The sequence below is a fragment of the Ursus arctos genome, unplaced genomic scaffold (assembly GCF_023065955.2).
Source record: "Ursus arctos isolate Adak ecotype North America unplaced genomic scaffold, UrsArc2.0 scaffold_1, whole genome shotgun sequence".
Classification (NCBI taxonomy): domain Eukaryota; kingdom Metazoa; phylum Chordata; class Mammalia; order Carnivora; family Ursidae; genus Ursus; species Ursus arctos.
The window spans coordinates 100,119,518-100,144,727 of NW_026622763.1; the positions used below are offsets into that span (position 1 = coordinate 100,119,518).

Sequence of the window (25,210 nt, forward strand, 5' to 3'; positions counted from 1 at the left end):
ACAATCATCCAAAATAATAGGAGATCTAGAAAGAGAAAAGAAACAAGGATACAGTGAACAACCATCCTGGTTTGCTTGGCTCTAACCCTGGTTTTAAGGCCGAGTCCTGAGTCTGGGGGAATGCCTCAGACCCAAGGGAAACCAGGACTGCTGGTCACCCTAGTAAGAAATGAGGCCAAACCCACAGCTATGGCAATATAATGGAGGTAAAGATCTGCAGCTAGAAGAATGGGTTACATATACAACAGATCAGGAATCAGAATGTTTCCAATAAAGAAAGCTTAAAAATAATGTGTTTCTTCAAAATTTTTAAGAATCATTTCTAACCCAGCACTCTATAACCAATCAAACAAGTACCTAGGTTGTATATTATCAGACAGTCAAAATCTAAAAACAATAAAAAGGCTTTTAAAAATCTCATAAGCATTTTTTCTCAAAAAGCCAAGTGGAAGAAGATACATTCCCTCAAAACGAAATAGTGAACCGGGAAAGATGATGTGGGATCTGGAAACACAAAGCTAAACAGAAGACTGAAGAAAATGCCCAGGCTAAATAAATAAAAGCTGTGAAGCAGACATAAAAGAGTAGCCATCCAGAGGCCTTATTTCTTCAGGACAATTTAACAAAAGCAAGTAGACAGCTTGAGAAAAGATTCAGACAATTAGTAAAGAGTTTGGAGCGATGGGTTCACAGAAAAGGAAAACAACATCAACAAAATAGTTATTTAAAACAAGAAAACCAAAACTGTGTTAAGAAAGGAAACCTTCCTACATGACTCTGTAAATGGCATGTATGTATCTATACAAACATTGGGCGGGCACTGATCATGCCTGGGCAAAGGGGAAGTGCATACAGTACATGGTTGGTGGGTACAGAAGTGCGGTCACTTTCAAAAAGGGCAGGCAATTGTGCTCAAAGTGAAAAAACCCAACCAATAAACACATGAGCACATACACCATATACATGGAAATAAACACCAAAATAATCAGCACTGGGAAAGGGCAATGTGGCAGGAAGACTGCTGGGTTTGGGTTTTTTTTAAACTTATATGTAACTTTACTAAAATGTAATTTGGCTAAATTAATTCTTATTCTGACCTGGTATACAAAAATACATACCATGATTGTTTAAAATTTGCAATGTAAAATAAAAGCCTTTTTTGGGGTACCTGAGTAGCTCAGGTGGTTGAGCTTCGAACTCGATTTCAGCTCAGGTCATTGAGATCAAGGCCCACACTGGGCTCCGTGCTCAGGGGTCTGTTTTTCTCTCTGCTCCCCCTCCCCCCGCAACCCTTTCCCTCCGTCCCCCCACCATTTGTGCTCATACTCTCTCGCTCTAAAATAAATAAATCTTTAAAAAAATAATAAAAATTAAAAAAATAAAGCCTTCTTAACAAAGAGGGTGATGATACTAGTTTCTATTCAGCGTTCTTTTATAACTTGGCAACTCATTTTTGTAATTTAATGTATTTTTTAAAGCCCTTTGATTACTGGAATCAGTAATTTTGCAATGCACTTACCTATTAAAATTATTAGAGCTTTAAGTTGCTAAATTATTTTAACAGCTGTCTTACGATACAGAAAAATCTTAACACTTAATCCTTTTCCCTTTAAGCTCCTCAGCCAACACCTCATGAGGTGAAAAGGTAATTTAATTATTTAGACTCAGTATGCACGACCCCATAAGACTCTAGGTGAAACCAAGATTTTAACTCTTCAATTCCCTCCTCAACATATTATTTCTTCCCTCCATGCTAGGGATACAGAGAAGCAGGTCTCAGTCTCAGACTGATTAGATAGAGTCCTATCTCAGCAGAATTTCCTTACCAGTTCTGCATCTGCCTGGTTCTTGTCTAGTTCTAATAATGGCCACAGGCTGCATGCAAGTCACCAGAAGAGCATGAAACTCAAGCTGGAAATAAGCTGGTAACTACTGCTGACTAGGTTATTAATAATATGCACATGATGTCCACTTAAATAATGAGAGGAGACCAGATCTACAAATAGACACATCAGACAAGAAATATAATATTTTTAAATTTTTCTATAAATAAGTTCCATAATGGCCCAGATTTTGATAACAAACTTTCTTGTATTTCCATGCCATCTATCACCTTCTACTATTCAGACACTACATACTCTGAAAGTCGTATTACTTCAAGATTAGTTTTCTTTTAAAAGAAGTTAGATTAGCAAAACAGATCCTGAAGCCACACGAATTACAAAAACATTTTAAAATATATTAAAATATAAAAATATTTTCAAAAATCACTTGTATCATTACATTGCCAGACTGGTTTTACATTTAGGCGACACAAATTTCTGAGAATGTCTGTTTGCTTATATTAAACAACACATAGCAAGAATAATTTCCTAAGGCATATTAAAAATTGTCACATAACACTATCCCTTCTGAGGTATTCTCAAGACTTCTATCAACTGATACAGTGTGACCTTTGTCACAGAGCTATTTTGATCAGTTGCAGCCGGCAAGCCACAAGGCTTTAAGAAGCCCATCACAAAAGTAGCTGTTTCGCCAGTTCTCCTGCCAGCCCTAACTCCTGACCAGGAGCTCGTTCGTTCATCAGTCTGTTAACAGTTGTCGAAACAGCACACTTGGGAAAGGTCTTCTTGCTTAAGTATCCTGACTCCATGTATTCTATCATTTTCCAAAGGTTGCTTGGACCACTGCTGTCTCCCAAGATGGTCAAGCAAATCTGTAAAATACTACGTTAAGCAGAAGTTACCATAAGATTTCTTGCAGCCTTCAATGTGTTAATGTAATCCTAAATCTCCAGTAGTATCTGACCATGGGAAATGAGTTTTCATAAAGTATCATGTAGGTACCATTATTTCTACAACTTGGAAACAATTTTTTTTCCCCATGAAGCTTTACTGACCAACCGTATCAGTAATTCTTTACCTGAGAAAACATATCATATTCTAATTAATAGGTTCACTGATTTTTAAAAGTTGAAGCAAACAAATGATCTACCCAATTTGGAATGCTCTGTATCTCACGAAGTGGCCAAATCCATTTTTTGGATGACATACAGACTGTGGTTCTGCAGATATGCTAATCCGAAATCTGCCTCTCAACCTCTACCCTTTGAATCTAATTATGCCCCATGTCTTGATGTTTTGGGGGGAGAGAAGTTTCCTCATGCGTAAAGAGCTCTTCAAATATATGGCAATAACTCTCAAGTCACCATTACATGTTAGTACAGTACAGGTATTTTCACATACATTCTTTTATTTATGCTTCACAAGAATGAATACTATCATCTTACAAATAAGATCAGGGATTAGGTTGCATGATTTGCCCAACCTCACAAAACTATATAAAGAGATAACTTCAAATCAAGATCTTCCGAATCTAAAAAGAGTTATATCCTAAACTTCATCAGTGGCTGGGATTTATCAATCCTTCATTCTCAAAAGGTTGTTGAATATAGTTTCTTTCTTAAGATACTTAATCTCTGCTGTTCTAAATTCTACAGTGCATCTCATGTACTAACTACTATGCTCAGTGTCCTCATATAATCATTTATTCCTCAAATAAGCTATTATGCCCATTTACAAGGAAAAGGTTACAAACTTTCCCATAGTTGCCAGGTGACAGAATGGCAGAGCTAGGATTCAAAGCAAGGATTTTCACTTCTGTAATAAGAGTTTTCTATCCCCAACATGTCATTACTTGAAACTCAAGAGATTCCCATAAAATACCTTATTTTGCCCATATATTCTTAAGTAAAATTACCAAGTACTGTCAGTTCTATTGCAGTATTGCTTCCTATATAGACTCTTTTCCCAAAGTGACATAGTAATCATGCCTAAAATCCACCCTGCCCTGTCTGACCTCAAAAGGCCTTCCTAGATTTAGCTCGCCCAGTCTACTCAATCCTATGCATCCTAGTCTCACGACTGATTTCTGGAACCAGATGGTCTGGGTTTGACTCTTGGCTCTATAGTGCTCGACTCGGCAGTACATACACTAAAACTGGAAGGACTCTTGGCTCCTTGGTTCTGTGACCTTAGGGAGCCAAACTGACCACTGACCCTAAGTTTCCTTACTTCTAAGATGGAAATAATAGTATCTGCCACACAGAGCAGATAAGTAGTAAATGACATGATCCATGTAAAGGATTTACAAGTTATCAGGCTCTTGTAAGAACGTTACGTATAAATATTCCCTACTATTTTGTTTTGAAATGTTTTTCACTTATTTGAAAATAAGCAAGTATGTAGTGAATGGAATGATTTAAATCCTTGGGTTCACACAATATTCATCCCTAAAGATGAATCAATACCAGTAAAGAAGGATCATATAATTTCATCTCCTCCGGGGCCTTAACATCTCCTAATGACCCAAATATGGTGTGACAGTACAACACAGAAAACTAACAGGGGTGAAAAATAAGTGATGAAGAGAAGGAGGCAGTGGCTTCAAGTTACACATTTCCTCCATCTTTCACTTCTAGCTCTGCCACCTGTGAGGTAAGTCACCAGGCAGGCTAGCCCACCTCCTTAAAATAAATTTCCTTAATAAGTATCATTAAACACCATTTTTTAAAAAATTAAATGGACTGCATATATAAAATACCTAGTATTTATTAGATGTGAAATAAATGCTGGTTCCCTTCTCCTGTTCCAACAGCTTAGGCTATAATTAGAGCTGAGAACTAGGATAGTGGTAGTGAAAACGGAAAAGCGGTATTCGTGACCACACGACACACACAGATTTTGTGCAAGTGAGGAAGACAATACGAGTTGAGTTTTACTCACTTGTCACCATGTGCAGAGTGAGCTTCACAGACCATCTGGTTTTATTATGGCCCAGGGGTCACATCAGAACTCAGGGTGCTTTCTCAGGTAGAGAAACCAAGACTGCACTGGGGGTCAGGTTTTCTTTTAAAAATTACGTTAACAGACTCGGAAGAAAAGAAAAGAAAACAAGTGCCGAGGAAGAGTCAAGGACATGACACTCAAGAACAATCTGCTCTCACCCTGCCCCGGACCCTCCTAGAAATCAGAGCTGCAGGAACAATCTGCTCTCACCCTGCCCCGGACCCTCCTAGAAATCAGAGCTGCAGGAGATAAGCTCTGCAAGTAAAGCATACTGGAAGGCAGAAAACGGAGGAGTGAATCCCACCAAACCAGCTATAAACTCACCCTGGCCCAATGGCTGTGGAGGCCACACGGCTACTACACTGGACACACACACACACACACACACACACACGCTTCTACTTCACTTCAAAACATAAAGGAAGAGGTATAAAAGCAGAGATAAACAAACTCCAAATGTCAAGAAAACCTTGGCAGGTCCAACAGACAGTTGATGGTCCCTCTTTAGCCTGCCTTTTAATTCCCTTTTGACTTCAAGGTACCAATCGTAATCCAAAATCTGTACCTTCAAATTCAAAAGATTTTAATACAGAAGTAAGGCACACTTAAAATACCCAAATTGAACAAAATTCTACAATGTAAAAGATGTCACCTTCATGATAACCCTATGGTACAGGTTAAACACAAGATTTTATGTAGTGTCTACTAGTCTTCTTGTTAAAGTTTAGCAAATACTGAATCACAAATATTGAATCAAGTACAGATAGTAGGGTTAAAGGAAACGGAGCTAACAACTGGCTCTGATTCAACAGGTTAGGCTGAGCCACTATTAGCTAAACTTTGACAAGAATGCTACCACACTATACAAAGTTTTCAATAACCAAGAAAAGGTTCTAGCCCTATGAAAATATAAATCTACAATGTTCTATGGAGGGGAGAAAAAGGATGGTGAAAAGCGAGCTTCCTGGATAAATATCACAAAAATTAAATGCTGAAACCGTACATAAGTGCTGTATTATTCTATTTGTGTTTTTTAGATGTCTCAAAACAGAAAAAAGAAAAGGACGCCCTTCAGCATTACAGCAATCACGTAACTGAAGAAGGCCACCACCAGCTCTAATCAGTTCTAATGACATGAACAGTCGGCTTCTCTGAAGTAGTCTTTTGAACAGAAGAGAAAAAGAAAAGTGCCCTAAGATCCCTATCTCCCATCTAGTCTGTTTCTTTGCTTGAAAGGTATCATTCTGAAATGTAAGTTCCACTCCACTGTTCAAGAGGGCAATACTCCTCCCCATTTACGTGGGACTAGAGCCCGGTGTACGGAACTAAGTAAGAGGTATTCATCTTCAGACGAAGCTTTTTATCTTTAAGTATGACATGTGAGTAAGATTTCATTTATTCTGAAATTTTAGCTCAGTATTTCCATATATCACGAATGTATCATACCAAACCCCCTCCCCCCAAAAACACCCCACTATTTGACTTTCAATCATGGTCAAAAGCAACTCGTAACTGAAATAATTTTGTTGTCTGGTTAAAGAAGAAGATCCAACTTGATGTCCCACCCTGATAATAGGAAATAACTTAGGAACAGATACTACAAGGATAAAGATGCAGGTACTACAATGTGACCATTTAGAAATAAGGCGGCAGCACTCCTGACCAGTCTCCTTAGAACTAAATGTAGCGTCAATTCTTATGTATTGTTACAAATGGATATAGTAAAGCTAAGACTGCCTCAAGCTGCAAAAAAAAAACCAAAACAAATCTGACTACCTTGAAAGCATCACCACTTTGGACACACCAAGAAAAATTTCCTTGGGGAAAAAAAAAGAAGAAAGAAGTTTCCATACACTTACTTGCTAATTTGGCCTGTAATCCAGAAGGTCCAGGTTTTGATGTCTCTGACTTAGAAGACACTGGAAGAGACAGTTTGGTTTTAGGAAGGCTAACTTTAGGGCTGAAACGAGCAGCCCAATCGAATTTTGAAGAGCCACCAGTTTTACTCTGTTCCTTTTCCCTGCTACTTCTTCTGGGACTGGGACTGGATGCTGAACGGGAACGCCTGGCCTTGTTCTGGTCTTTTCCTTGTTTCACCCTGGCCCCAGGTGGTACAGTGGAGGAGGCCGAGGCGACAGCAGAAGAGGAGGAGGAAGTAGAGGCAGCGGAGGAAGAATCGGTGATGGTGCTGCACCCAGCTTTGGCCGAGGCGGCGGATTTTGAAGCCAGCTTGGTGGGTTTTGCAGATCTCTCTTCGGCACCCGTTGACTCAGACACAGAACCACTCTTTATACAAGAACTCTCTGTCCTCTTTCTTTTCTGACTCCGTGAACTGCCAGCGGCCCCACTCTTTCGGGTATGAGCCTTACTTGTTGACGGCGATTGTGCAGATTTCAGTTGTTGCTCCTGGTCTAAATGTCTCTTCTTTGACTTACTATGTGGCTTATTTGTTTCTGAGGGAGACTCAGTATGCTGAAGTGCTTTTGGTTTTTTGGCAGAGCTAGGAGAATTGGTCCTGTTGTAGTCTGGACTAGCACTGCGTTTCACTCCTCGAGAATTGTCTTTCTTAGGCACCTGCCCCGTTTTTTGCCTTTCTGAAGTATTGGCTCTGTCTGGATCCTCTGGTTGTGGAACTATGACAGCAGATGATGAACTGCAGCTTCTGAGAGGTCAGATAAGAAGAGAGTTAGTATCAGCCCGCCAGCATTGTACCTGTCATGTAATACTTATTAACTTCGCAAATCTGTACAAATAAGTGCTTTAAAAAAAGAAAAAAAAAAGATGCAAAAGTCTTTCTGATTAAGTCCAGGGCTAAATAAACACAGGTTTTCAAACGGTTCAAAACTGGATTTAAAAAAAAAAAAGTGTGACTTTGGATGGTGAAATATTTGATTAGAAGATCAGAGTAATTCTTCAGCCCAAAGATTACTGACACTAACCCTCCTAATCACAAAACAAGAATTAAAATGAAAAGAAAAAGAATACTTAGTAGTTCAGAACTAGTTGAAACTAGAATACTGGTGCTCTTATTCACAAATACAACTTCTTTGTCAAAGCTTGAAATAAATAACGACTTAAGTATGCACTTTTCAAAATGAAGGTAAGAAAACCGTATAATATAGTAATTTCTTTTCTAAAAAAAGACTCCTGCCAATTAGATCTTAAGAAATAATTGACCTTTGGCTCTACCAATAAAAAAATAAAAACAAAAACAAAACATTAAAAAAAAAAAAAGTAAAATGGCATTTCAGATGCCTATAAAGGTTTGTTAATCAAACGGAAACCTCACGGCTCTCTAACCAAGGGAAAAAATGCATTGTCTAGAGCTTACTGCATTGGTGTCACTGCAAAGTAAACTATTAATCCTCAAAGTTACATTCGGGGAATAATGAAAACACATATTACAACATCTTGGGGTAACCTAAATTTTAATATTATGCAATGATTCAAATGCAAATAATTCTGCCTTGAAAATGTACAAGCAATGTGAAGATTTACCTTTTAGAAAGGTGTCCCCTTGACAGTTCAGAAGTAGTATTAGACTGCACTTTGGGTGCCTTAGAATTAGATTTTCTACTCTCAGGAGGGCTATATCCCTTATGTTTTGCCTGCCCTAAATGTGACCTGTCAGCAGAAAATCAAAACAGAAATCTATCAGGAAACTGAGATGCAAATACAGTATTGAAAAGTGAATTATGTTTTCATTTTTTAAAAAGTCTCCCAATTCTTCTTTACTGACCCTACCCTTTCCCCCAAATATTTCCATAATTAATTATTGTTCTACCAAATAATCTTGCCAAAAAACTTGCCTTAGAACCAATACCTCAATACCCAAGAGTGCAGGTCTTTTATTACTAAGTTTTATGAGTGAATAGCAATATTATACCCATTTAAGCAATAAAGAATTTTTCAACAATTGTACTGCAAACTCACATATGCTAAATGTTTGCAAAAAGCAAATCCGGCCTTTAGATCTAAACACTATTTTTAATAGATAATGTTGAGTGTAACAGCTTAAAAGTTTCATGGAAGAAGCAGTCAGTGATCGCACAATGATACTGACTCCCAATTTGTGGACTGTAATTCAGGTTAGCCCGGTAAATGCAGAGGCAGATGAAATCAACTCTCAAACTGATTTTACACGGCAAATCATTAGAAGCACTACACAGTAAATAAACTTACATGAAACTGATAGAATGATATTTGCTAAGAATGTAATGCACTAATCAATAGAAGTACACCAAAAACCAAGCCCTGGAGAAAGAGGTAAAGAATTGACCACAAAATATTCCAAACATATTCAAGAGAGTCCATCATTGATATACCGTTGGGTTATATTTGTAATAAAACAAATCCTGTGCCAGCATTGTTCTAAGAGCGAGTTTGCAGGACACGAATAAACTGTTTTTCAGTTGTTAGATTTTTTTTTTTTTAACCTCAGACAATGATTACATTAGATTTACACAGCAATTAAAAAAAGAGCATGCATTTATATATACCCAGAAAAGCCGGTGTTACAGAGGTGAGAGATAATAACGTTAAAGATGCAACTATTTTAATTCAGAGCCAACATCCATCCTTCATGTAAATAACATTAAGAGAGCATATTCTAATAAGAATGATAAAGTTTCATTAATACCAAAGCTGTTTACTTCGTTAAAAAAATTCTTTAAAGGCTTTCATTCTGAACATCACCTCAAAGGAACTGAGAAATAAAGTCACTGAAACCTCACATGACGATTCTAATTGAATCTGTAAGGATGCCACACAGTTCTTAACATAACATACAAGTTCCACCATTTCTTCAAAAAGATGCTCTAAGGTTTCTCGTCTCTTATTTTTTTCTTCCATTTTTCCAGAGGAGTTCAATACTGGAGTCTTGAAAGAAGATATGAAATTAGCTTCTCAATAAAAAGAAATATTTTTGGATCTGTAATATCATTTTCGTTTTTAAGATTTTAATATAGGACAGGCTAGCACTTTCTAAAGACTTACTAGTATAGACCAACTACTTAAAAACTCTACGTCAGTCTTTTCAAGTGTCTTAGTCTTGACTGTAGTAATGAATAAGCATTTTTCAAGGTACATATTATAGTTTTTCTGAGTGTATCCAAGCTGAACCTTCTAAGATTTATCCACTGTGATTTAGTTTGCATTTTTCCTAGATATTCTTCCACTGCAGACTGACATTATGTTAACCCATGAGTTTCCTATTAGAGAGATTTTATTTCTAGAAACTGATTTTGTTTCTGTAACGTTTTTACTAACAGATCTGAGAGTTCTATTTAAAAAAAAAGAAATGAAACTGAGTAAATTTTCAAGTCATCCTAATTACTTTTTGAAAGGTGTAATGTTCTGTTTTCAGGGTACATGACTTAATATCCATAGAACAATACCTATAAATTATGTCATTCAGGTTCTCTATATTCTTGCTTCAGTCAAGTTTGCTAAGGATTAATTTTTTAATTGAATCACAACCTCTACTTCATTATAAAATTTAAAATATCCGTTGTTGTATTCCTTGATTATAATTTTAAAATCATTTTTAAAAAAACTTTATCCAGAGTTAGACTACTTGGCGGTAACATTCAACTAAATATTCAGATGGCAATCTTAAAAAATGTTTATTATAATATATTCCTAGTTAATAACTAGGGGATGGGGGAGGGAATTCATTCTCTTTGTCAACAGAATCTGACCAACATCAACCCAATGCTGACAGCGCTGTAGAGGCAGCAGCCCTCCCCTCTTTACCCCAAATAAATTGTTCCTGGCTCTTGAACACATCTAACTTTATAGCCACTTAAATCAACTCCTGAATTTCTACTGTCCTTACACCTTCAATGACCTAAAGGATTTATGAGGTAAATACTCTAAATACTCAATATCTGATAATGAAAGAAAAAAAAAAAATCCACCCATCTTAGAAACTGAAACTCACAAAACTAGCTTAAAACCAACAATGCCCATATTGACCTGATTGCACCTTTCCAAAAATTAAGTGTAACACTGTCACTGAAGACTGGTTAAAAACATTTCAAAATATTAAATACTGATCACTACTGTCCTTCCACCTATTGTTTAGCAGGGTCTTAATACATTTTCTGTCAAGGGTAGTAAATAGTTTTGGTTTTGTGGGCAATACTAGGTGTCACATAAGCAGGTATAAACAATATGTAAACGAATGAGCATGGCTATGTACCAAGTTTTATACACAAGAACAGGCAGGAAGCTGGGTCTGTCCCACGGGTCATACATAGTTTTCCAATCCTTGGCTTACCACAAGAGAGCGGGCAACCAGATGGTACCATGAAGAAACAATATGGGGCCTCCCAAAGTGGGGCTCTGTTTTATTATGCCCATTTATAAATTACTGATGCTCAGAATACTGTAAAGTAAATGTCCATAAATTAATAGCGCCCAATCTAGAATAGCCAATTAGGGTATCACAGGATTCAACACTCAACAAGCCTTGATGGCTTTTAGCTCATTTCACCAATTCCCTCATTTATCAGACCTTAATGCTCAACATTAATTTTTATTAAAAAGCATAATCTAAGACCTAGTAAAATTTATAGCCACTACAAATCAAATTTGCAAAAATAACACAGTAAAATTCATGACAAACTCTTTTAGATAGCAGCAGAATGAGCCCATTTAGTAAATTACAGCCCAAGGATAGGTGGATAAGTGGGTGGGTGTATATTCAGGAGCTTTTATATCATCCTATGGATATTCCTGGCAGAAAAAAAAATCTCACTTTCTGCAAAATCACTCACTAAAAATAACCAGGCTAATGGTGAAAATAAGATTGGGCACAGAGCACGCAAACCTATGTTATTTCATAATCATGTTCTAACAAAAACATCACCAATTTTAAGGATTTAATCTCCACTAACATTTGCACCAATAATCAGAGCTGGCCCACTCTTTGGAATCTTGTTTTTGTACATTCCCCTTTTAAGTGTGAATTTTTAAAGGCACTTTCTCTTAAGACCAGCGTCAACAAAATTAAAAATACGATTCCGGGGGATGCTTTCCAGTGAATGGTTTTGAGCTTCCTTCGAGCATTCAACAGTGCAAAGTGTAGTGGTTCTGGAAGTCACTGAACTAGCTATTTCTTGCACAAAGTGATTTCTGTAAATCATTTCTGTAAGATTTTCAAGCTTTTTCGTAAGATCTTCATTAGATAAGATTACCAAATCTTCCACGCTAATTCAAAGTCTATTCCATTTCAGTTCATACATTAACACTGTAGGAAAAACTGCCTATGAACCAGTACTACCTTCCAGGTTATACTGACATCATTTCCCTATTTAGCAAGTGTATGTGGGCCAACTCACATTAAAGAAACCCAGATTACAACAGAACAGACTAATCAACTCTGGGTTATATGCTTTTAAGACTCAAATGTCTCTTGTTGACTTTTAGGCAAATCACAGCTGATTGCCCCTTCTAGATACTTCAATTTACTTTTACTACTATTTAATAAAATACTTGGTAGTCCAAAGGGTTAAAAACCATCTCTAATCCAGAGGACAGCTAAGAAAGGATAAAATCTTATATCAAAGAGCTCATTCTTGTCTGAATGGCAGGTAAAATGAGTGGCTAGTTATAAGTAACCAGTTAATACTCTACAACACAGGTCTTAAATTTTGTTTGAAATTAAGTTTCACGCCAGACATATTCACAGTTCAAAAACATGTACATACTATCAAAACATAAACGATCTGGGGCTTAATTAAATCTCCAAATTTGTTTTTTGTATATGTATACAGATGTGCATGCATTTTTATGCTTTTATATTTTATATACACGATTAACAGTACAATTGTCTTCTAAAAATTAAATGCTTTGTTTATAATGTTCATAAGTTAAATGAATGTTTTAAACAAGTCACTGATTTTCAATAATCAGGGTGGAAAGTTCATTTAAATTACTTTAAACAAAACACTCACTAATGTTCTCAGCAAAATGTACTGTTTTCCTATTTTCAATCACAAAACAAAAGCTGATTAGTCTGACCAATGTTCCTATGTTTAGTTACGGCAAAATGCTAGCCCAGTGGATTCTGTAATTTACAGTAAAGAACTCCTTTTTTATAAAGCAATGTTTTAAACATTAGTGGTTCTCCCTCTAGGGAACATTTTGAAAACATATTAGGGAACTGGGTGCTATTGCCACTTAGCAGATGTGGACTAGAGATTAAAAAAAAAAAGAAAAAAAAAGTCATGCAATATACAGAACAGTCAGACAAAATGAAAATTGTCCCAAGAACCAGAGATTTCGAGTAGCCTTGGTAATACATGAAAACCTTATGAAAAAACTTGAAATCTGGCCATGATATAGGTAAAATACATACTCATAATTTCTCAGCTTATATTTGTTTTGCATGGTTTTTATATACATCAATTTCTCCAGTAATCCATGGGAATCAACAAAAGATACATTTTTTGCAGCTTTACCAAGGGCCATGTATCATTCTGGAGAAGTCTACAATGAAAACGCTACTTATGGCATTTAAGTATGTTGCTGTAGCTGTCAGGTTCAATAAATTCAAAAACAGATGCATACACTGTCATCTTGTGTCAATGCACCCAAGCATTTACCTACTGAAATAATCTTATTTTGTTACCAGTTGTTTTCCTTTTATTTGTTTATTTTTACCCTTATAAAATGCAGGTACATTACATATATTTAGAAACATCTTATGTTTCTAAACCGTTTAGGCAGGTATGTTGTATTTCTTGATTCATCTCATGCTAACAAAGGGACATCATAATAAAAATGTTTACATTATATGATACACATTATAGAGTGGGAGCATTAGATCAACAGAACAGAGTTGAGAACTACTGTAACAAGCTACTCATTTCAACAGATTCGTTAGGTTTGCCAACTCAAATATATGCAAGTCATGACAAGGCATATAAATATGGATAACACAGTTGAGTTCCTGTCCTCAAACAGGTCAGTGCCTCATAAAACAAAGTGATCTACCAGGTGCTATAAAGTTCCCAACAAAGGGAGAAATTACAACTAGCAGGAGAATACAGGCTTTATAGACTACATGGATTTAAACCACACCCTGAAGAATGAAAAGCTGAAGAAAAAGAACATTTGAGTCAAAAGCAGAGTAAAGGCAAAAGACAGAGGCAGGAAAATATGAAACCCACATGGCACCTGGCAAATGATATGAATTTCCCTGAGCACAGAGCTACATTAGGAAACAAGGTTGAAAGGACAGGCTAGGGCTTAAATGCCTTTTCAAAAGATACAGATTTTGTCCTTTGATAACAGTCTGCAGTAGGAGACTGACAGTGTTAGAAACAGCAAGGCAAAAGCAAAAATTCTATTATGTTCAACAACCCAAGTAATACTGAGGATGGGTGAATAAACTACAGTACGTACTTTACTGTGTACAGAAACAAGGCAAGGGATTGAATGTAATCAAAACTGTGGAAAAAGATACGCCCCCCCAAAAGAGAACCATACAGCTCAATATACCTTCACCCCCCACATTTCACAAAGGAGCTGGGTAAGGAATATAAACACCAAGGTAATCCAAAGTAAATCAGTGATTAGTGACAGGATAGTGATGCAGTGTTAAGTATTTCATCAGGTAGACTGGCTTTTATAACTACCTGAGTAAAAACTTACTAAGATGACCCCAGTATACATACTTTTAAGGTGTGATTATGCGATAAACATTACATTTACTTTTAAATGCATTATCCCACTTAATCCTCAAAAGACACCAAGGTAGGTCTATTTCCATTTTGAAGCTGCAGGAAATGAGGCCGGCACCAAAATCACCTGGCCCCTTAGGCAGGAATGCTCAGGCATTCTGACTCTCTAAATATGAAACCCTGCAGCTATACCTAGGGACTCCGGGTCAAAGGAAAAGGCCTGCATCTACAGCTATGCAATTTTTCCTATCCCTGCTGGTATTTCTCTCCCTAACTGTACACATGTCAAATTAAATGGCTTAAGGCTTTGCAAATGATATACAAGAAAAATGGGAAAAGTATGTTGAAAAAGGAACCCTCCTTTCTTTTGCTTTCCCTATTACCAAGAAACAGCCTTCCAGGCGCGACTGCTGTTCAACTATGGAAGGAGCATTTGTCTATATTCCTTTTTCCATTCACACCCATACTCTTCTAGGAAAGCATTCCGATACTGAGAAAGCACTTGTAAAAACTGGTGTGTGGAACATCAGATTCCCTCAATGGGAGGGACAGAAGAATCAGTTAAGGATATGAAGCCTCAGTTAAGGATATGAAATAATCTATGGCAGCTGACATCTTACAGGTTTCCAATATGTGTATCATGTGATTTTTAAAACACAATCTCACACTTAGTGATTAAAGCAAAAAAATCTACACTGCAAAGAAATGTACAAAACATGTAAGAGATGATTTTGTTGGTCCAAGAAAGAACTTAACACGGGTAACTATTAAGAATCCTATGTGTGAAACCTCCAACTACAAAAGTAGCCTCCGCTCATCCTTAGGCCAAGTGCAACCGTTGGTCACTGTTTAACACAACACGTTAAATCTTGCCTCCCAGCCAATGGCCTGGGGGGACAGACCTGCTTTCTCAGCATTACCAAAACAATGCTAGAAGTGAAAAAAGTGTACTTGGTTGGGTGGCTAAAAGTCAAAGCACCTAATTATTGCAGTAAGATTCACCATTACTGAAAGGAGCAAGTTAACCAGTTACCTGGCTAACTCTACTGTACGTTTTTATAAAAGTGGTTTCAATTTAGTCCTAAGAAATAATGAGGTCATTTTCACACCACACTACCCGTGTCTCCCATTAACATGCTCATCCTCCCAAAGAGGATAAAGCTTGAACTTCCACCTGCCTTAGCAAAGGTCAGGATAAAAAAAGAGACAGAAGGTACACACAAAAACAGAACATAAAAAAGGTATCCATACTGGTGAATTAAGTAGGAGAACGAAGAAAATACACCATACCCATAGCTATGTTGCACCAAGCAGAATTTCGGGAAGGAAACAAACGGTCTGTTGTAGACATGGGAGTAAGAATTAAAAAAAATGTTTCAACAGCCTTTGACAGTTATAATGTGCAGTTTACAAATATTCTATTTCTCCTCTGACCAGAACACATGGCAGGGTGGCACTTGCCAAACTACTTGGAAGTTATGTGCAGCCACACAACTTGTTCTGTCAAGGGAATGTGAACAGAAATGAATCCCTTCTGGGGGAAACCTTGGAGAGCCAGAGGGCAATTCCCCCCACTCTCTTGCCAGAGCAATCGACAGGAATCCCTGAATGTGCAGACATAGAGCAGAGCCAGCAGCCCACCCAGGACGGACACTATTCTGGTGGCTAGATTGTTAAACACAAGAATCATTTAGCATTTGTTCCTGCAGCATACTCTCACCCACTCTGTTATGCAGGCCATTCGACCCTGACCTACTTCAACTCTGCCTTCACTCCAATCATCTTTTCATGACCATTTCCATAAAAGATGGTCACATTTCTGTGCCTAGAAATGCCAAGGAAGTAAACCTTATTTCGAACCCACACTACTGTTTGTTGAACACCAAAAACTTTAGAGCAAAGTAGCAAGTGGCACAAAAAATGAGAAAATCTGCACGCTCTAAGTAACTAATGACACCACACATCAAGTAGAGACAAATATTGCTGACATGTACCACCTGCTTTGCAACTACTTCTTCAGCCTTCAGAGCCTAAATCAATGAGGTCATCGCTAGAAATGTTTCTCACCTGACTCTGATAATCCCCTACATGCCCATTTCCCCCACTGAGTTGGAACAGCTTGTAATAAAGGCTTTCTACTCTCATTTTTATAACTACCCTCTAGCACGGTACTTACTAGCATGGCGTTCTACAAATGGATGAATACAATCTTATCCTGAGTTTGGATTATAAGTACATTAAGGCAGGACAGGACTCTTTAAAGCCAAAGGAGGCTTTATTAAAATAATACACATGTGGGGCACCTGAGCAGCTCAGCTGGTTGGGCATTTGACTCTTGATTTCAGCTCAGCTGGTAATCTCAAGGCCGTGGGATTGAGCCCCACGTTGGGCTCCAAGCTCAGGGTAGAGTCTGCCTGTGGTTCTCTCTCCCTCCCTCTGTCCCTCCCCCTGCTTGTGTGCGCCCTCTCTCTCAAATAAATAAATAAATAAATAAAATCTTTAAAATAACACATATCTCCAGATTCAAAAACAGCTAAACAATCAAATCTAGAGAAGAGTCAACATAGTTCTAAAGAACTAAGAACTCAAACTTGCCAGAACTTTAATACACACATAATGATGTATTTGCTTTTCTCTGCCTGTCCATCTTCTTCCCTAAGGCAGGAGATGTGCAGTTGGCAACTTCAGATTTACATCTTCTCCTCGCTAGCCAGAAGGAGAAAGCTTCCAGTTTGAATCACGCGAACACCCCCGTCCCACCAATGAGCCCAGAAAAATGGAGGACTGCAGATTTTCCCAGCTTGGGCAAAAGACTAGGCAATGGGCAACCACAAGCAGAGTATGATCATGTTGGAAAAAAATAACTACCATTCAAACCACAGGGGTGAAGAACTGATGGAGATAATTACACAAAAGAGGGTTACTGTTACAAGAGGGGCTCACATCAGCTCAGTGACTTTAAAGGTCAGCTCTACTGTACAGTGGTACGAAGGGAGATTCGCAACACATACAAACTTATTGGTATGCTTATGTCAAAAAATATTCTCTCATTCCTTAAACCTATTTTTCTAATATTTAACCTCATTACTACAGAAACACCAATAAAATAAAATTAATGTGATTTTTCCCCCTTATCAAATTAACAAGGTGAAAATAACATGAACAGAATGATGAGAAAAAGCACTCTTTTTCCTGATGGTGACAAATAATGGGTGAAAAAAGTTGACCACGTGTGAAACAAGCTGACCATGAAAAACTCCCTTTGACCAAATGATTTCACCTCTGGGAACTCATTCTTAAGAGACACCTGAAATACAAACATTTAAGCATGAGCAACAACTCTCCCACCAATTAACTATCCAAAAACTAAAAAGTAATTTTGGAAAATGTTATATATTGATTCAGTAAGTCGAGTGGCCATTTGTAAAACAATTACCAAAAAAAAAAAAAAAGCTGTTAGGATGCTAGGTTTAAAAAAAACAAACAAAAAAAGGATCTAAAACTGTATTTATAGTGTAATCAGCTACATGCTAAATTGTATTTTCAAGACAGATAAAAATCAAAATGTTAACACAAACTGATCTCTGGATATTCATGTTCTTTTTTGTGCTTTTCTGTATCATATCCAATTGAAACCAAAACACCAATCTATTTACTTTCTGTACAATTCACACTGGCTAAAAAAAAAGTCCCTGCTCTGGCAATGTTAACAAAAATTATTACCTATAGATCTCATAACTGAGTTTTTACTTCATAAAAAGTAATTTAAACTTTGCATACAAATTTTTTTAATGGGGCTGGGGAGGTGGAGTGGACTGGATTCAAGCATCAAAAAATCTGACAGAGAGGGGTGATGGCACAGTGGGTTAAGCATCTGACTCTTGATTTCGGCTCAGGGTCGAGGACTGCATCAGGCTCAGTGCTAGACATGGAGCCTGCTTAAGATTCTCTTTTCCCTCTCTCCCTGCAACCTCCCCCCGCCCCCCCAGCTCTCCCTCTTAAAAAAAAAAATCTGACAGAACAGAGAAGAGAACAGATCAGCTATAGCCCAAAAAACTATAGAAGGGAAAGAAAGAAATCATAGAGGAGGAAGAACTCTAGAGTTCATTTATGGATAGAGAACAAGGATAGGGGAAAACAGAGCAGAGCAAATAATCAGGGGAGATGAAATATATACCAAAGATCCTAATTTCTATTAGCTTAAGGATAAATGAAAACTATTCTTCTAAAAAGAAAAGAAAAGGTAAGTGACCTTGATTTGGGGGAAGGGAAGGAATGGTCACAGGAAGGAAGCTATGCAAAGAAAACACCCTGATGCAAATTTGAAAAAAAAAAAAGAGTAAATTTTAAAAAATGAACGAATTTAAAAATTTTAGGAGGGAAAAACTGCTACTTAAGTCCTCAACTGAATGAGCTAATATTCTTCCATTATACATACTTCATACCCTCCTCCAAGTCCTTTATCATATGGATTAAGTGGTTTGTGCAGTAAAAACAGATCAGCATAATGAAAATAATCAGTGACTTTAGAGTCAAGTGGTTGGAAATCAGGTCCTGAGTCTACACACTAGCTGCGTAAAGTTGAGCAAACTACCACACTCAGAGAATGGGCTTACGTACTCATTAGCACACACAGCTTCTGTGAGTCCCTACTGAAAGAACACGTATAAAAAATTTTAACTTAAAACACATCAACAGTGCACTGTTGTTGTGGATGCTGTTATTACCATGAGTTGAATCACTGTATCACTGAGTACATTTTCTTTTCTTTTTTTTTTAAGATTGTATTTATTTATTTGACAGAGAGAGCACAAGCAGGCGGAAGAGCAGGCAGCGGGGGAAAAAGGCTTCCCGCCAAGCAGAGAGAGCAGGGTCCACAGGGGGCTCGATCCCAGACCCTGAGATCATGACCTGAGCCAAGGCAGACGCTTAACCTACCCCACCATGAGAACATTTTCAAGATCAGGTCTACTTTTGAATCAAAAGCTGACAATAACAGCATTTTACTTAGGTATCAACACAAGTCAGATAAAGAGAATGAAAATTACAGCTGTAATTGCTCCCTCCCAACTTATCTCAGTCCTCTCTTTCTCACCCCCAGAATCACCAGAGAGGTTTCTTAGAGGCTAGATCACTTCCAGTATAGCACACTCTACAGGGGTTTCAGTGTCAGCCTGGGCTTTGATAAAAAGGTCCTTTCCAGGTTCGAGAGTCTACCATGAGCCAAGAATCAAGCTAAGAAGAGAAAATAAAATTCGAATGAACAAACATCTCCTAATTTGCATTCTTAAGTCAAACTGGTAAGATTTTTTGGCTAATATTCTAAATTTGTATGTCCTGATCATAATTATACTTATCCACAAAAAGGAGGAAAAATATATGTATTCAGAGTTATTACTAAATTACGGTACAGCCACACAATGGAACATAAAGACTTAAAAAGTTACGTCCTTTAAACAATTTTAGGGACAGAGCAAACGACACAAATGATACTGGGTTTTTTAAAGGTGGGGGGTAGGACTTGGTCCTCTTTTGTGTGCTAGTTTTGCTAGGAAATGTTTTTTGAAATCATGCAAGAGCTGAAACTTTAAAAAACGAAACAGGCTACATTACTGAAAGGGAGAAGGGATTAAAGTACAAAAGCGCTCATTATACTCTGCTTTATATTCTTTGGCATGTTTTCTGCCATTGCAAACGCATTTTTAAATTTTATACTTATCCTTCACAATTGAGCGTATTACTGAAGTATGGGTGGCAATGTCATATTCGTTTCAGGTGTACAACACAGTGATCTAACTAGTCTATACATTACTCAGTGCTCACCACGGTAAGTGTAGTCACCATCTGTCAACAAACAGTATTACAACATTATTGACTATATTCCCTAGGCTGTACTTTTCACATCTGTGACTTATTTTAATACTGAAAGTTTGAACTTTTAATCCCCTTCACCTACTTCACCTATCCTGCCACCCACCCCTCTCCCCTCTGGCAACTATCAATTTATTCTCTGTATGAGTCTGTTTCTGTTTTTAGTTGTTTTCCTTTTAGATTACACATGTAAGTGAAATCATATGGTATTTGTCTTTCTCTGACTGACTGAATTCAATTAGCACAATTCCCTCTAGCTCCATCCATGCTGTTGCAAATGGCAAGATTTCTTTTTTTTTTCTTTTATGGCTGAGTATTATTCCACTGTATACATACACCACATCTTCTTGATCCATCATTCTAATGATGGGTGCTTAGGTTGCTTCCATAACTTGGCTACTATAAATAACGCTGAAATAAACAGAGGAGTGCATATACTTTTAAGAATTAGTGTTCTTGTTTTCTTTGGGTAAATACCCAGCAGAATTACCGAATTGCATGGTATTTCTATTTTTAATTTTTTGAGGAACCTACATACTGTTTTCCACAGTTGCTGCATCAACTGAACATATGACTGACAGACTTAAAGCAAATAAACTATGGCAAAAGTGTGCCAATCTACAAATCAAATCACAGTTCCATCTTGATTACAACTTTATTAGTTATTTAAACTAATACACATCTTAATAACCAATATTAACCACTTCCATTTCTATTTCCTGCTCATATTTTTAAAAAAACATAAAACAATAAAATATTTAACACCAACATATAGAAAAAGATAATGGTGCTGAAACATCTCTGGATTTTAGAACCAGGATACCTGTACAAAGAACAAAATGTTCGTCAGTCACGTGCAGGAGTTCAAGTAGAACCTGAGTATTACTATGTAAAACCGCAGTTGTGTAAAAGGTTCAAGTTACATACTGATTTTTTAAAAAAATTTTAAGTAATCTCTATGCCAACATGGGGCTCGAACTCAATGACACTGAGATCAAGAGTCACATGCTCTACCGGCTGAGCCAGTACTCCCAAAATGGTACAAGTACTTGTGTGTAAACACATGCACATATAGGCACATATATTCATGCAGTAAAGACGACTAAGGAAACTATGCCAACGTTAACAGTGGTTGCATCTGAATTTTTAGGATGTTTTCCTTTACACTCTTCTATGTTTTCCAAATTTTCTAAAATAAACACGCAAGGTTTTTATAATGGAAGAGGGATATTTTTTAATCAACAGATAAATAAAGTGGGGCTGCTACGAAGAATAATCTGAATGTAAAAAAGTAAAAAACAAGTTCAGAACAGAACTCTGTACTAAGCACCGTGCCACCAGTGTAGCACACATTGCTGAAGTTAACCGACAGCCTTATGACAGGGATATCCCCCCACTGTGTGGACTAAGAACCTGAGGTCTCCTAAAAGATAGAACAAAGGACACACAGCTATTTAAGGGCAGAGACAGTCACTGCACAGAATGCTGTTCTAGTCCAAAGTCCACATGCTCAACTACTAAAATAGCCTGACATCAACAGGAGACGTTGATATACTCTTTACATTTGACATTCAGGTTTTTTAATATAATTTACTAGACAATATATACATGGTAATGCCTCCAAATGTTGTATCAGGTAATCGTATTAGGATCTTGCCATTACTGATTGCAAGCTAAACAAGGGTCGGAGAACTAGGCCTTGCAAAGTGAAGTTCAGAGTATTTTATATATAAAATGACAGTCCTTGTCTAAATTAGACAAGGAATTTTCCATTCCAGAGAATGCATCTGATTCTTCACACTACCTCCTATACGAGGACTCCGACTACAAATCTGCTGAACAGCAGACCGCTACGAAAATGATGAGGAAGTTATATGCCCAAAAAGTCAGGCTGCCTCACCGGGCTGTCAGCATCCATATGCTGTCAAACAATAAGAGGGGGAAAAAACTCAAAAGCTACATATCAGAATGCAAGATCTTAAAACAAATGAAGCTTCCTTTCAGTAAAGTAAATAAAGACACGCAGAAAGAAAGGCACCACAAACGATCGATCGAAAGCCATGCTATAGCACATGTGTAAGAGTGAAGAGAAAGGGCAAACCGAACAGGACATACCATATGTTCATGACCCTTAACTTAGATTTCTGATAATGTCAATGACTGACAACTATTTTTTGAGCCTAGCACATTTCAGAAATGATGAAAGAACTGCTTTGAACTCCAGTTTTATTTGTGTAACTTGGCTCAAAAATTAGGAAAAAATTACCCATTTGTAGTGAACCATTTAAGTTTTTGTCCTCATAAGCAGGTTTTTAAAAATGCTTTTTTTCACCAATGACTTTTCAAATTACCATCAAATACATACCTTCCTCCTATTGAGTCGTCTTGTGGTTGGGCCCCGGCAGTGTTCCTCTGTGAACGTCGCAGTGACCCCCCTGGATTGTTATTAGGCCGGTTGGACATTGGCACCTCTCTCTTGAAGGGACATACCCTTTCTAGACACTACCATTCACTAAAAGGGAAAAAAATGAGAAAAAATATCAGCTATATGTGGTACAACACAGAAACCAAATGAAGGGCACCAAAGATGAAGGGGAAATTTTATGTAAATTATCTGTACAGCCTTCACTGATGCTACATTGTCTTATTTGAAATCTGATTAGTATATTGGAACATGTCAGAAATATACCAAATTCAAGGCATTTGGTCCAAAATCCAGCACATAAAATTAACAGATTTCACATGGAAGACCCAGGAAATTCTCAAAGAAAACAAAGCACAAGCAGAAATTTATCTTTACTTCTCCATTTCCTGTGGTGTGTAAGAAAAGACACTGCACCCAACACCAGAATACCTTGGCTCAAGTCCTGTGACAGAGCAGGTATTAAAGGAGTCTGCCTTTGTACAAACCAGAGCCTCCAGCCTCCAACTACTCAGCCACAAAATAAACAACAACACATGCCTACTTCACAGTACTGCTGTGAATAACAAATGCCATCATAAATACAAAAGAAACCGTAAAACTATGGAGAAATGAGGAGAAAGCGGCTCAAGTACAGTGAACTGAGAAATGGTCCCAGATATGCTAGATTTCAACATCAGCTATGCTGGCTGTGACCTTGCACAAGACACTTCATCTCTAGATTTCATTTACCTCTTCCGTGAAATCAGTATATCACCTATCTTAAAGAGTTGTTAGAAACTGAGAGCACAGTTCGTAAGTATAACAATTTATATCAAAACACGATTCTTAATCAATGTGAAGTTTCTAGAAGAAATTTAATTATTATACAGAAAAAAAATGCTCATACTCAAAGAAAACCGGTTCAACTGATAAATAGGCCAATATTACTATCATAGAAAGAATCACAATTTGTATAAATCAAATCTTGACAATTTTTCTTAAGTCTCCACTCAAACTCCAAGTAGAGTTCTTTAATTCTACTTACTGGGGAGGGAAGAGAACGAATGTGACATTACAGGAACTGGTGCTAAAAGAGAATGCAAGTTAATCATGACTAAATCTATTACTGGATTTTGTTTTAAGAGATTCCATGCCCTATAACAGGAAGTGGGTTTTCTTTTGAGTTACAGGTTGACCTAAATCAGTAGAAAAGGATTGTTTCTGTCACATATGACCACATCATCATCAATTAATATACTAATAAACAAACTCTGGTGAGAAAGTTCAAATTACTAACGTAATTACCATCACTTTTAGAAAGAAAAAACAGGAAATAGTTTGAAAACAACGAGAAAGAGAAAAATTAAATTTACATGTACCGATATGGAAAGATTTCCCCCAAGATATGTTAGAGGGTAAACAGTATAAAACGCCCAGCTGTCTATATGTATATTTAAAAGGCCGCGTATGTATCCTTATATATTGTCTACACATTGCAAACTGATGGAAGGATTCATAAAACAGACTTTGTTAATAATACTGCCTGCCGTTGAGGGCACCTGGATGGCTCAGTCGGTTAAGCGTCTGCCTTCTCGGCTCAGGTCTTGATCTCAGGGTCCTAGGATCAGTCCCACATTGGGCTTCCTGCTCAGCAGAGAGCCTGCTTCTCCCTCTCCCTCTGCCTGCCACTCCCCCTGCTTGGACTCCACCCCTCCCCCAGTCAAATAAATAAATAAATAAAATCTTAAAAAAAAAAAATACTGCCTGCCATTGAGAAAGAGGGACCTGGGGTCTGAAGTCTGCGATGAAAGGAGTCATTTTTATTATCTACCTTTTGTAAGCTATAGGGTAGGTCACTCGGTAGAGGAGTTAGAAATGCAGGGCTCTGGAGTTTAACTGCCTCTGGCTGAGTTTGAATCCTGACATCACACATAACTTGTTCTCTGTGCTTCTGTCTACCAAATGGGGATAAAGAACTTACCTCACAGGGCAGTTGGAAGGATTAAATGAGAAATCCACACAAACCACGTGACACAGTGCCTCTGATATTGCAAAGGCTCTGCACATGTTAACTATTACTGTTATTACTATCAACACTTATTCAGAAGAAAAGAATACTTGTGGCAAAACAACATATTGAGGGAGACTTCACCATAAAAACCACTGTCAAGGTGAGTCTTACATTTCTAGAAATATAGTTTTAAAGTGAATTTTGCCAGAAACACAGCAGTGTTTTTAATTAAGGACGAGCTTCACAATAACCTAGGAAGCTTTGTCAAAATATGAATGCCTGGCCTCTGCCCTCAGAGATTCCGATTCTGTGGGTGCAAAACTGGAGACATTTTAAAAGACTCTCCTGGTTGTAGTGCATCCGAGAATAACTGCACCCTATTACAGAA

General features: G+C 37.4%; 1 protein-coding gene across 50 annotated transcripts in view; it reads right to left on the reverse strand.

Annotated features, from left to right (window-relative positions):
* Positions 1-25,210, reverse strand: part of TRIP12 (thyroid hormone receptor interactor 12) — a 140,523-nt gene that overhangs the window by 76,334 nt on the left and 38,979 nt on the right. For 21 of the 50 annotated variants that reach the window (XM_048214100.1, XM_048214104.2, XM_026491751.4 and 18 more), the window contains 3 exons: positions 22,773-22,919; positions 8,346-8,471; positions 6,707-7,509 (listed from right to left, as the gene is read on the reverse strand). In XM_048214100.1, coding sequence (XP_048070057.1) covers positions 6,707-7,509; positions 8,346-8,471; positions 22,773-22,870 — 1,027 coding nt within the window. In that variant the 5' untranslated portion in view covers positions 22,871-22,919. The remainder of the gene's footprint in view (positions 1-6,706; positions 7,510-8,345; positions 8,472-22,772; positions 22,920-25,210) is intronic. The other 29 variants (XM_048214129.1, XM_048214125.1, XM_048214124.2 and 26 more) reach the window with 3 other exon arrangements.